The following is a 14,544-nucleotide window of genomic DNA, read 5'->3' on the forward strand; positions in this document are numbered from 1 at the left end:
CACCCCCCCACACACACACCCACACACACACACACACAATGATAGTGACAAGCTACTAGATAGTAGCCACAGCTGCCCTGAGGTAGTCCGACAGGACCAAGGTTGCCCTGCACCAAGATGACAGCTGTACATTAACGCCACACTTTTTATTGAACAATTCAATTTGCAGACTGAAGCCTTTGCAGAAATAAATTTTGCAGAGCTCTTTCACTGGATTGAATTAAGCCTTAAATGTCCACCCGAAATGCTCATTAATAATGAATAGCGACAAAAACTTTGCATATTTACAACAAAGGATCCTAATCAACATTCTCTTCCAATTCCAACTTTAAATAATGAAGAAGACTCCATCCTTCATCGGCGCTTTTATGAATTAGACAGGAAGTATGACAGCTGGATAAAGTTGGAGCAGTAAATTCAAGAGCTGTGGCCTTGGGTTGACATTACATTCCCCATGCTTGTAATGAGCCCTCTAACTGCTCTTTTGGCCCTTTGCGGTGCAGCAGGAGAGGGCCTGGCCTCGTGACTGTCACACCTCCGACTGTCCTCCAGCTCTCTTGTCTTTTATTTGACACCTCTCCAGTGATTAAGACAAAAGCCTTCAGAGATCCTTGGGCCGAAAGGTCTCAGTGTTTCTGGATGGGTTCTGTCTCTAATTACTTTAATTAAATTCATGATTTTCTCTAAATTGAACTCATTCATCAGTGGGGCAAAGCTGTGACCATTAATGATTTAAAGGCATCTATAAAGGAATTATTGAGGACAGGAGGTGCTTGGCCCTTCCCTCTTCTTTATCGCATTGGTGATTGCTCTGGGCAGATATTTACAAAGAGAGGTGATGCATTATTCTCCTGTTGGCTGCACAACTTGCACTGAGGACTTTCACAGGAGGTGGCAGAGTAAATAAAGTGACTCAGGTGACCCCGTTTTTCAGCACTCGAGGGTGTAAACGCGCCCTCCTCTGTAGTTCGCGCACCGACTTCCCGTCTTATCTCGGGTTGGACACGAGACTTGGAGCCCTTGTACTCTAATCCTCTGGTTCTTTAAGCCTGAGCTCTGTACCTCCCGTTGACAGTCAGCTGTGTAATCCTTTAGAGATCTCTGCGCCTGTGCTGTAAGCAAAGCGCTGCTTCCTTTGGAAGGCTTCCTGGTGTCACTGTACGCCTGGTTAAATACTCATTTTGACTTTGAAGGTTCTAAAAATGCCTCGGCTCCTTTGTTATCACGGACTTATACCTGGATGCTGCTGTCTGTGTGAGGCGCCGAGGCAAAGATAGCTTTAACTCCGTTCGTGCACTTCACGTGAAAGAGGTCGTGGTAAAGCGATTCAGTCACAGCTATCAACACATGAAACGGCTCCATTCAGCTTAGCCATTATTAGTAAAGAGTATTATTGCTAATTTTCTACATGATGTGCGCTGTTAATCGCAATGGGAAAAAAAAGAATGCAATAAGATATCAATAATTCATCAGAAGTCACGAGTTCATCCTTATTCTTTAATGTAAATAGCTTATTTACCAATATGAGCATGTCAAAGACAAAAATACCATAATGAGCAACAACAGTGTTGCGATGATTCAAGTCTCATTATTTTTGGATGTGAGGTAAAACAAACAGATCTTCTCAAAACTAAGACATTAATTATAGTAGCAGAAATTCTCAACGCATAAACTGAAATCTCTTGCAATTTTAGCTGTTCACAAGCCACAGCTTCTTACTGGCTGCACTTAGCAGTCTGGAAACATACCAGTGGCAGCAGTATTCCTCAAAAACAGAAATAAACAAACTCAAAATTGAAATCTTCCATCTCCATCCAAGTTAAATTTGATGCCTGTCCAAGTGTTGCTTTTATTTTAGATTGTGGGTTCATTACTTCACGTTTACTTTCCAAAGTGTTTCCTGCTCATGTTAAGAGGATCCATCCATCCATCCATCCATCCATCCATCCATCCATCCATCCGTGAATTTGTTTACACTTGACTTAAATTTTACACTCACCAACTGCTGGATGCAACCCCCAGCTTTAGACAGGTAAAAAAAAAATTTTTCCTCTTCGTCTTCTTCTTTTGAGCAACATTTTTTAAAGAGCGAGATGTCAGTGTGTAAGCAAACTGAAAAAGTTGGCCTCTCACCTTTTACTTTTTACCAAAATCTCAAGCTGTCATTTCTTCCTCTCAAGGCTTCGCTCAGTGGACAGAGCTCACTCACCCACATTCCTCCCAGTAACCACTTAACCACAAGCACTTACACCTCTGATGGAGTTTCACCAATGTCATCCAACTAAAATGTGCCTCTTACTATTTTCTTGGAAAAAATATTAAACGCAAGAACATTTATTTATTTTTGCAGCTTATAGGCCGTGAATTATTATGATATGGTTTCAGAGAATTTGGAGTAAAAACAATAAAGAGTGCAATGAAATACAAAAAAAAAAAAAAGAAAACATGTTTGCACTCTATGCTTCTTTATCTCTTTGCACAGGTTAAGTTGATTTTTTTTTTAAATTCTTTATTTTTGAGGTATTGAGAAGATTACAAAAGCACAGTTTCAGTCTGTGATCCGATACATTTCTTCTCCTTACATTTCCATTTACGAAAGCAAAACAAAACAAACGAAAAACAACAAAAAGCAAACAAAGTAAAACAAAAAGGGGAACAAGGGGGTATTGTTTTGGAGAGACATACCTTTATGTATATAACTAAGTATATTATATTGAAAATAGACACTTCCTGAAGGATGACGCCTTTCTTTTTAAATTCTCATCAATTTAGTGAATATTGTGTTTTGGTTGACATATGACATCCATTTGGACCACAAGATGATAAATTTATTTATTTGAAAACGAATTAGAAATGTTAATCTTTCCATCTGATAGATTTCATTAACACACACTATCCATTCTTCTACAGGTCAAGTTGATTTTATGTACAGCATCCACACTGTCCACCTTTCTGTCAAGGTTAAGACGTGCAACTTTTTGTGTTTATCGTACGTCTGAGAAAACTGGATGATTTCCAACTTCCAATCAGAATATAACTGATAAAACTCATCCTTAAAAAAAAAAAAACATTCTTCCAAAGACTTGATTCTTGTCAACAAATGCTTTGTGTGAAAAGTGGGTCATCCAAGATGAAAAGGTCCAGGCAGCTCCCTGTGCCCCAGTCTGCCCCTGGTGTCAACTCACTGCTGTCTGTGGCTGGAGAAATAAATAACTGTACACTGTTTACTAAAGTAAAGATATTTTCTTCTGCCTAAAATCAATTTATTTCGTGTTGAATAACAAGTTTTGGCCATGAAATTTATAGTGTTCACATTTTTAGTGCACAAAGATTTCAAATACACTTTTATACTTTCCAACTAAGAACTACACTACATTAATTTAGATTTTTATTTAAAATAAAAATTCCTGATTCCCGTTTCTGAAGACCACAGGTATCAGGAATCTGACTTTAATTGCTGATTTTTAATTTTAATTAAATACTTATTTAAAAAAACTGCAAATAAAGAGTTTTTATTTTTTCCACTGCTCTAATCCCTACATTTTTGGTTATATCTCACAGGTCCCAGCATCCCTCGGATCACCTCAGGAATCCCCCAGGAGAATCTGGCGCAGGTTGGGCACGTTGGGATGCTTTTGCCTACCTTGTTGTCATGGTGAAGAGGGAAGTGAATGGATGGATAGAAATGTGTTCATTAGAATTTGACATTTTCAGCAGGCAGGTACTCGAAAGCTTCAGCTAATATGAACACCAATTTGTGGAGGAAAAAAAATATTTAAAAAATGCCCATGGGTGTCGGGATGGATTTAGACCTTAAGTTAGTTTTCAAACACGTGTCACTCATCAACATTTCAAAGCCCAGAGGTGTGTGCTGGCATATTTAAAGCAATAAATATGTAAATTACTACTCATCGGGCTTCACATCACTATACAGCCGAGTGACTCGGATTTAAAAAACAACACAAAGAACCAAAAATGTGTTTGCTTCCGTGTCTTAATGTTTAAAGCCTTGTAAATATATTCCAATCATTACTTTGCAAAAGCTCTTTACTGCATTGATTTGTGTGGTTAGCTACTTAGATTAGAAGCGATGAAACAAAGTCAGTTTAGCGAGTGATTCTCTACCCCTTTGGACACGCTTCCCTTAAAAATGAACTTAAAAATCCAAATTAGCTTTGCCAAACTGGTTACAACATGTTCCGATTAAAAAGAAAACACAAGGTGACTATGTTGTGTTCTTCAACCACCTGCTCAGCTAAAAGGCCTTGGGATGTTTTTGTTACTCATTTACATGTCTTCAACAAGATAGCAGGGACTAATTCAGAACTGCGGAAGAAATTTTGACCATGAATTAATTCGATAGGAGCTCTTTCGGGGTTTGTTTCAGTGCAATACTAAATGCAGCTGTGATGAGCCTAGTGTGATGTCCTGGGACAGTCTATGGACTTGGATGGCATTCGTAAATTTAAGCCATTTTATGCTTAGTGATGTCGTCCTGTGATGGTGATCTGTTAAAGGTGTACATCACTCTGAGTCTGTAAACAACTCAATGTGCCTGGAGGAGGCTCACATAATGCCAAGAGACTTTTCCCTTTGTATAAATAATGTTTTAACCATTTGTTTTGGTCTGTTTAACAAACCTCCAAGTACACAAGGCAGGTTTTGTTATGCATGCGGGTACTGTGATAAACATAAGCTGTTAGGAGATACAAAAATAAGGAAGATACACTTAATATTCCAAGATTTTTGTGATTTTGATTATAAAATACAAACTTCTGACAAGAAAACAAAAACAACAATGAAACCCTTTACATGTGCGTGATCACATTTGTGTGCATGTCTTGCAGTCAGACAGTTCATGTCTGGGAGGTTTTTGGCCAGCCATCTCCAAAAACACCTACATTCTTATGCACTAAGCTTTAATATAGCATACTGCCTGGGGTTGTGCAACTCTGCAAAGATGTTACCATCCTGCTGCACTTCATTGTACAATAATACAACCGTCTACCATACAGTCAGTCAAGCCAGCATAGGCACTTTACCTGCCTTTCCTAAAAAATGAACAGAATTCTGGGTGAAGCTTTCACTGGGAAAAATAGGCTGCTATCCATTCGTTTTAGGAAAGATATAATGGCAACCCCAGATATTAAGAAGTCTATCGAGCTAGCATAATAATAAGATTAAGTTGTAGTTTCTCAAAGAATTCCCCAGTCGATTTTGGAACAGAATAAATCCAGCTACATGGCGAAATGCCGTATGTGACACATCAAAAATCATTTCAAATGTGAAACGTAGTCTTATTGTACAACATACATTTTTTACTGCTTGTGTTTTCAAAATTCAATTTACTTTCAGAACAACCCGTCACAACTCTGAAAAATTACACAGTTCACACCAACTGACAAAAGAAAAACAGAGCAAAAATGTTTGAAGCATGTTTGGCAATGTGCAATAACAAACCTCCAAGTAGCTACCTTATGTTGACAGCCATCTGATTATTCTCTCATGCTAATAGCTGACATGGCTTAAAAATTTTTTAGCCATTTCAGAAAAAAAAAACACAATGAAGTAGGTTAATATGTTGAAGTGAGAAGATTTTCCGTGTCTGCTACATTGCTTTAAGTGGTGTTGCAACACTATTTTCATAAGATATCGTGTTGTCTTATCTTAAAAACTGAGCCAGATGTAGCCCTTCACAGACATGGTTCAAATCAAGAATGAATTTTTCTGGAGATCTTGAATAGTTCATTATGTGGCCTTTTCAATACCGTTTGTCACACAAGTTTCACTCTTATCAAATCCCAACAAATCTTGAGCAGAAGAATGCCTCGCTTCCTATTTGCTATCATATTCGCAGGTATAGTATCTGACCATGAGAAGCGCAAATTAGTAAAAGTTTAACCTTGACCTTGATTTACACATAGCTCATGAACAAGCAGCATTTCATGTAAGTCAAATTTGATGAGCACAATCTTCAGCCTTGCAAAGCGTTGGACTCATATTAACACAGGACACGTCCCAACCCACCTGATGACCTAGAGGCAGAACTAGGAAGACGGATTCAGCGAGGTGGAAAATTATCAAACGGAGACGTTAGAGCGAGGGCGAGTCAAAGAGAAAGTGATCCGGGAGTTGAAAGAGAAACTCATCCGATCATGTTTGCAATAAAAAAACGGGAGGCTTACCTAAAGGTGACATCTCTGGCACCCCTGCCAGGTACGGCCCGTCCAGGAACTTCGGCTCATTGTCGTTGATGTCCTGCACCTTGACCACAAACTCGGACCTTGGCTCGACAGGTAAGTTGGTTATCCGGTCAATGGCTTGAGCCTGGAGGGTGTAGTAAGCCTGGGCCTCCCGATCGAGGCGCTTCGTGGCATGGATGTCTCCGGTGTTCTCGTCGATGGTGAAGATGGAGGTGGCCCCCTCGCCAGACAACACATACTTCACCTTGCCGTCTCCTTTATCCACATCAGAGTGCAGCTGTTAAAAGATAAGAGCGAGGAGCTGTTATATAAGGTACTTAATGATCTATTGGAGCAAAATTTCTTTAATATTTTAGTCAAAATGCTTGGCTTAATAAAGGATGACTTCAGGGCTTCCGTCCCACAGGATTCTCACTAAAGCAATGATTAAATTATGATTACACCAGCGAGGGTGATACCTCGCATAACCTATTCAGAGATAACGAGCCAAGTTCATTGATTTAACTGCATTAGAGTTTAAAGTACGTCGTGTTTCGGCACATTTCATGATTTTCCCATATAGCACATTTGTGTATCAAATGCAATTATGAAGTCAAGCCTAATGAAGTATTTAATATTCAAACAGTGTAATTTGTTTCCCTTTCAAGTCATTTGTAAATGTGTACAGACAACAAAATACCAGGTGTTTGTAGAACGCATTAAAATCAGATCAGGAGATCAATAATTAATTTTATTTTAAAAAAATACATTTGTTCTCAGCAACTAAATGCCGACACTCAATGCAATATTATTATAATCTATGCAATGGTCATTACTAAAGAAAAAAATCTCCATAAAGTCAAACAAAATCACATTTAAAACAGACATCAAAAGCTACTGCAATTAATTAAACAGAAGTAATGCACACTGGTTTGCATTTTCTTTTACTTAAAAAAAATATACATAAAATATTAATATAGAGATAAAGTTTTCCTCTGCAAACATCTGCATAAATAATCTCTGAAAAGCCTTTGGGTTTATGCAACCTGGCCCAAGGTTAATATTTTTTAAGGAAATTCTGAACTCAAAGTTAATGAAGCCCGGTATCAGTGCACCACACAGACATTCAGCACATCCTTGGACAATAGTTTCTCCAAAAAATCCTAATAAGCCAAGATGAAGATAGAGATTTGGAGTGATTTGCCATACTTTGAAAACGTCTGCCTACCGTCATGTTCAAAGTACCTTGTAGGGATTTGATGCGATAGATCAACGCAAACAATCAGAATTGGAATCAGCATTACTGGCCAGGACTGCATTCGCAAACAAGGAATTTAGCCTTGATTTTCAAGTGTTAACAGCATACAGACAAAAAGTATCAATGTATAAACTTGAGGAAATAAAAGTAGGGAAAAGGTACAACTCGTGCATGTATTTGAATCCATTTTTACTACTATGAAATAAGTGGAAAGTTACAAATGACGTTTTCAGTTGCAAATCTGTAAATGTGCTCATAGCCTGATGGAGGATTTCTTTCCTGATATCTTTACAGGCTTTACTATCTTGTTTATTTCAACACTCCATAAAGTGACATATTTTATGCTGGACATGTTGCGTCCAGATGTTTCTCTATTTCCTTCAGTATTTTTTATTATTATTATTTTTGCCTGGCCTTTGGATATCCTCTTGTTCCAGGTTGTGTTGTACAGCAAAGGCTGAGGCAGCTACTCCAGGTTGAACTGGATCACCCTGAAGCTCTTCACGTTCTCAGAAACGCCACTAACCTTCACGGATTTTCTTCTGCTGTGTTTCCTTTTTGAACTGCTCCCATGAAATTTTTTCAACGTTTCATGATTGTGGAACTTCCTGATACCGTTTCTGACTTTTCAGAGACCACGTTTCAAGGTCTTTGGCAGTGCAGCCTTGTGTATTCTATTCTGTGATAATGTTGTTTTTTTCCACAACCACTCTGGAAAACTGCCAACTGCCCACCAAACATAATCCCCTGAAAATAAGCGCAAGTATGATTTGTTTGTCTTTAAGTTTGTTTTAGGAATCTATTTTTTATTTGTTCTGTTTAATATGTATAAAAAAATACATGGAATAATTTGTTGTTGTCTACCGCCCAGGTGATCAACATATGCCACAATGCAAGGTTCACTTTGCCTCAGGTAAGGTCAGTGTTCATGATTCTACAATAAGAAAGAGAGAGCGAAAAATTGCATCCACTGGAGAGTCACAAGACAAAGATTACTGCTGACAAAAGAACACAAAGGCTTATCTCACATTTTCCAGAAAAAAAAAAACTGAGGATAGCCAAGATGTTTGGGAAAATGTTCTGTGCAGCTGACGAGACAAAACTTTTTTGGAAGATGTGCATCCTGTTACCTTTGGCATAAAATGACCACAGCACGTCAGAAAGAGACCATCAGCTTTCATACCAACAATCAAACATGGTGGTAGCAGAGTGGCTGTTGCTTAATTAATACAACCATTAATTCTGCAATATCCAGGCGTCATATAAGGCCAGGTTAGTTGGGACCATTATTAACTACCGTGTTTTCCGGACTATAGAGCGCACATCACTATAAGCCACACCCACAAAGTTTTTTTTTAAACTGGAAATGTACATACACAAGCCGCACCGCCGCTCTCGGTTTTCCACTTCGTCCTGAGTACAGCTGCTATTAAGGACGCAGATTAAGGACGATCTGTACTGCCAGATCGATAGCCTTCAACTTAAAAGCTGAACATCTTCATGTTGTTTCCTTGATGAGGGGGTATGAGTTTCAAAACATTTCTCCATGGTGTCTGCTGCTAGCATGTGCTTGTTCTAAATGAAAATCAGCACTTTCTTCTTTGATTTCTATTTTTGACTTCCAATGATTCACTTCCTGCTAAAGAGCCCCCTGGTGGTTGAAGAAAAACCTACAGAAAAGTCGCATGGTTCAAAACGTGGGGGGGAAAAGTAGTGTCTTATAGTCTGAAAAATACGGTATTTCTAAATCAAATTCTTATCTGCATTCTGCATTTTGTATTAACTGTGGCTATGTTTCTCTAGTCTCAAAATCAGTTTGATAATTTGAGACTTTGAAGTGTGACAAAAGCAAAAACAGAAAAGGAGGATTTTTTTTTCACAGCTCTGTGTATCAAATTTAACAACTGTATTGGAATTCATACATAACATTACATGTGATAAAAATTTTCATTTTGCTGCACCATGTTTATTCTGAATGCTGTGAAATTAATAAAGAAAAAAAAATAGTTCTTCCGACAGATGAAATCCTGGAGCATGTCAGGTCTGTAAAGTTGCCATGGACTCCAGTTTTCAAATCATGACTATGACAAAATAATCCCTGAAAAACTGAAAGAAATTGAAGTCATGATGACACAAACAAGCCTTGAATAATCATAATTGAAGACAGAATGTTTGATGGACCTTTATATATATATATATATATATATATATATATATATATATATATATATATACACACACATGAAGTGAAGGCAGCGTTTGGTGTTCGAAGATGGGCAGGCAGATTCTCTTTAGCTGTCAGCTCACTGCAGAGTGTCAATGTCTCTTTCTATCACCACAAACTGAAAAATGACCATTCAGACAATCCAGAGCACACATTTTGGGGGCATGTTTTTTCCTTATTCTTGACATTTTGTTTTAAAGTTTTATCAAATAAAGTTTCCACTTAGACCGACACAAAATGTTTAGGAAGCCCAAGTCCCAAGGCCATCGCTCTCCTGCCAAATTGCTACACAAACAGGCTGCAAATAAAAGTCTCCAGGAATCAGTAAATGGCAATGTAGAACAATGTCACAGAAACCAGGCAATAACTATGTATTGTTATACAAAACCTGATTCATGTTACTACTGAGAGCATAACAACATAATTAAAATTTACCAAATGACCTGTGTTTCACAAGTCTCCCATTTATAATGTTGTTCATTCAAGTAAAACTGACTGCAACAAAAGCTGCAGATTTTCAGTTCAGCCCACACTGAACATATTAATGTCCCAGTTGAGGCTCTATTGTTACGATTCACAAACACTTCTCTTCAGCTGTACCTTGAGATTCAGTGACTGAAAAGAACAGAATAGGTAATAATCCCCTGCCCTTGCAAATAAATTGCCTTATTTTATCCAAAGTTCTTACCTTGGCTCAGATACATTCATGCAGCTCTAAAATCCAGCAAAACTTTATCTTATGATCAATCTCAAGAAAATGGACGCCCTTAGGAAATGTCGAAAAGGAGCGAGACATATAGGAAGAAAGGTCATCTAATTCAACATCTAAGCATGGCAAAGGAGACAGTACTATTTCTATGAAGATACTTAAAAAGTTGTGTGGTATAGGTGGGTTGAAAAATAAAAAGTGGGTGAAACTTTATAGAACTATGCTGAATTGTTTACATTTTCTTTAATTAGAACTGTTTTTTGCCACTTGGCTTTTATAAATCTAAGCAAACAAATGTAATGGGCAAGACTACTTTCTCTGGTCACTTTTACTCTCCGTCTAAATTATCTTTATGTTTCCATTGCATCTGGAGATTTAAAAACATTCTTCCAAAAATGTGTCAAGAGCAAGGAACCTCTAAGCTTTTTCGTTGTTTGCAGAAATGGGGGGAAAAAATACTCTGTTCTTGCCATATAGGTCATAAGTAAACAAAGAGAGAAAAAAAAAAGGTAATGATTGACTTGCAGGCCTAAACCAAAGTGTGCAGAGCTGAATGAGTGAACATTATAAAAATGAAAGCCCTCAGCAAACAAGGTCATGCAGTGAATGAGAAAGATTCTCTGATAACAAAATTATCACAAATACAAAGAATGAATTATGTGATCCGAATTGGTTTGACTAAATGTCAATTCCAGATTCGACGCAGACCATCATAACATATTGATTGAAGGAACAACAGCTTATGATATAGTGACTAAATCTTCCTTTTCGTCACAGAGCTCCAGAGCCTCCGATAAACACTGGAAAGCTGTGGCTCTGAGTCAGCCCGCCACCTCGTCGAACTCTTGAACAAAGTTCGATCCGAGTGCAAGAACTCTTCACTTTTTCAATCTCTAACTTGGTCAGGATCTTTTAATGAACGAAGACAGGACAAAGCCTGTCCGCCTTCCTCTTCAGTTGCCTTGTGGTTTGGCGAGGCTTACTTTTTCCTCGCTGTAATTGAGCCGGAGCCAAGGAGGACAAAAAAAGCTATTGTTTTACTCCATTCAGCAAAAAACAAAAAAAAAACAAAAAGTTCTTAAAAGCATCTATTGGAGGTGTTCAATACCGCTCCTCTTCTAGAATCATAAAACGTCTGCTGCGGTTTTCAATTAGTCACTCGCTTCGGCCGTTGTTTTCCGCGTAGAGCAACGTCGGAAAACGCCTGCTGGACAACGTTTTTATTTATGTTGCCACGTACTCGCGCAATGATATTGGTGAAAGTCTTCTTTCAATTTATCTGTAAATGTCAACATCTCATTATGGGATAAATAACAGCGTTATTTCAGGTTGCAAGTCGGTGCTCCAGGGGAGGAGAATGATTAGGTCAATATTATTTTGGTGGCACTGACAGACTACATGCTGTACAGAGGATACAACACCAAAGGTCTTTTATTAATGGAATCCATCAGCTCCCAGATAGATGCTGCACTGAGGGGCCACGATGATTGCATTGGCTGTGTCCTCAAGCTTTAGCACGCACACACACACATATATACGTGGCCTCCCTTATACGGAGCCCGCCATGTTTATTCACCATCTCCTGCTGTCGGGAGCAAAGCCGAGGTAAATTGTCAGTCTTGGAGAGAGTCAACATTTAATCTGGAGGAAGCCATCCGTGGCAGTTTGTTTCCAGTGAATGCCACAGACAAGAAGGACAAAGCGGGCCGGGTCAGCGGGTCAAGCACACCATGTGGTCTTTTCAGTGAACTGTTTGGCTTGCTGTGTCTCCAACTTTCCCCTCGGTGGTAAAAGCCTCACAAAAAGAAGGGCGACTGGCTTCACCTCGCCGCTACTAAACGCTGCATGAAATATGTACAGGCGGGTGAGGCGGAGGGGGTTCTTATTAAGAATAAGACCCGAATAAATGATTTTATCTCTCCGCCTCATTTCAAAATGCCAGCTTCTCACTTTAAGGTGCTATTTGGAGACTCGATTCTTATTACTTTCACAAAAGCTGCTTCACTTGCAAAAAATAAAATAAAATAAAATCAAAATAGTAGCTTAGTGATTCTTCCCTCTTTGCTTCCCTGAGGGCGAGCCGTAAACCAGCACGGAGCATGGCGCTGCTCGGCGGCGTAGCTCAAAGGCACCCCGGGGAATTGCGAGGAAGGGTGGGATCTAAACACAGAGTCTCCTGAAATCAGTCCTGACACTTATCATCACTTTGTGTGCTGGCAGTTCTCCGGGGACCAGCCTGTTAACTTCTGGATTTGCTGGTGTACCGCTCGGCGACGGAGGAGGCAGGTCAGAAAGCATGAAAGAGCCAGTAACAGCCCAATGATTCAGAGCTTTTAAACAAGACTTTCTGCTTGATGAGATCAAACATTTGAATTGTTGATTTCCACCATCAGGTAACATGGAGAAAACGGATGCATGAATATTCAAAACTGTTTTTTTTCTTTTTTTTCTCCATGAATGTCCAAAAGGAAAACACGTTTTGATTCTGTCAGAAGTTCAAATAAATAAAGATACACAAGCTGCAGGACCGATGTTTCAAGGATCCTGAACACATCTTTTTTTTAAGAGAATAAAATGCCCTGCACTCAGCGAAGCCTCCACACCTCAAAATGGACACAAAAGCACGAGCATTACTCACTCCGAGTAGAGAAACAGCTTTTCTCCCCCACTACCTAACAACCATCAATGAAGGACTACTCTCAGATTTTTCACAAAGGAGTTCAAACAGAAACGTGCATCAGGAATTCGACAAACATGGCAGGGCAATAATGAGGGGCCCTCCTCACAAATTGGCGCCAGTGTTTAGCGAACACAAACATCAGATCTGACCTTTCACACACATTTATCATTTCCAGTGCTCTGAAAAGTTTATGTCACTTCCATGAAACAACTTGACAATATCTGAAACAGCATTTTCCCTGTTTCTCAGTTCATAAATGAGCTAAATACTAGTTATTAGTTCACTTTCACTAATGAAACCCAGGCCTGGTTAGTGCCTGACGAGGTAAATGGTGCCCATTTGACAACATAAAGTAGCTCAAACACAACACATTATGCTTCTTCTTAAAGAATGGAGAAAACAGAGCTGTTGTTAGCCTTCCCAGACTTGGCCACTTACTCTGTGAAGAAAGAAAAACATGATAATAATGACATGTAATTGCAATTAAAATGGGGTTAAGATAAAAACGTCTTATTGACATTTTTCAGCTTTACAAAAAGGAGGGCAACACTAATATGGTTTTAGGCCAAATGTTGCAAAATTATCTTGCATGACAATGTCACAATTTGCATGGTAACAAAAGACAGCACCAAGTTCGACAGCTAATCAAACTTGTGGAAGAAGCATGCAGAGAGTTAAATCTTAAAAAAAGATACCACTAAAGACAAATTTACTGTTAGATCATCCTGAGTGTAAGTCACAGACTAAATAATAATGTGTTAAAAAGCCATTTATTGAGTGCTTAACATTACTCCGTCCAACTGTACAGCAAGTACGACTAAAACGTATGCAAAAATCAAATGGAACCAAGCATTAGACAGAACAAAAGGGTCACTCCACCACAAAAAAGAGCCACATTTTGCAGAAGGAGCAGCTGTCAGTGACATCGGCTCCAGACATGCTTGGTTTTTCATCTATTCACTCGGCCATGTTCTGGTGAGCAGCCATGGAGCTGTGCTTTGAGAGCGAGGCTCAGTGGCTCTTTCATTTCCAACTGGGAGGTTGGGAATTAGTAATCATTATAGGGAGACTGTGGGTTTTCACTAAGCAGAACACAGTTGCATGGGATTTGTACACATAGGCTTGTCGCACATTTCCCCTAAAAAAAATAAATGTGTTTCACTTGCATACTTATGTTTGTGCTGTTTTTTTTTTTTTTTTGTATTTTAATTTTTATTTAACATGTTTTGATTCTGCCAGCTCATATATCCTGTAGTTTCAATAAGACAGGAGAAAATATTTTAACTGTCAGGTCGAATCAGTCACATCTGTGTATGCACCAGTTTTTACGACAGCAGACTTATGTGGATGCTGTAATTTCCTGACAGGTATGCCAGGAGAAATTGTGCTTTCTTTTATTTGTTTGTCTCTTGTCATTATCAGAGACAACTGAAGCATCTGTGGACTGAATTTCTGAGTAATTTTTTTTTTGCACGGGGTAAAAGGTGAAGT

The 14,544-nt window shown here is 38.8% G+C and overlaps 1 protein-coding gene across 1 annotated transcript in view; it reads right to left on the reverse strand.

Moving 5' to 3' along the window:
* Window positions 1–14,544, reverse strand: part of LOC103456805 (cadherin-7) — a 166,466-nt gene that overhangs the window by 70,484 nt on the left and 81,438 nt on the right. Inside the window, exon 3 of the mRNA XM_008396562.3 lies at window positions 6,186–6,480. Coding sequence (XP_008394784.2) covers window positions 6,186–6,480 — 295 coding nt within the window. The remainder of the gene's footprint in view (window positions 1–6,185; window positions 6,481–14,544) is intronic.

This window comes from Poecilia reticulata, chromosome 20 (genome assembly GCF_904066995.2).
Source record: "Poecilia reticulata chromosome 20, P_reticulata-male-v2, whole genome shotgun sequence".
Taxonomy (NCBI): domain Eukaryota; kingdom Metazoa; phylum Chordata; class Actinopteri; order Cyprinodontiformes; family Poeciliidae; genus Poecilia; species Poecilia reticulata.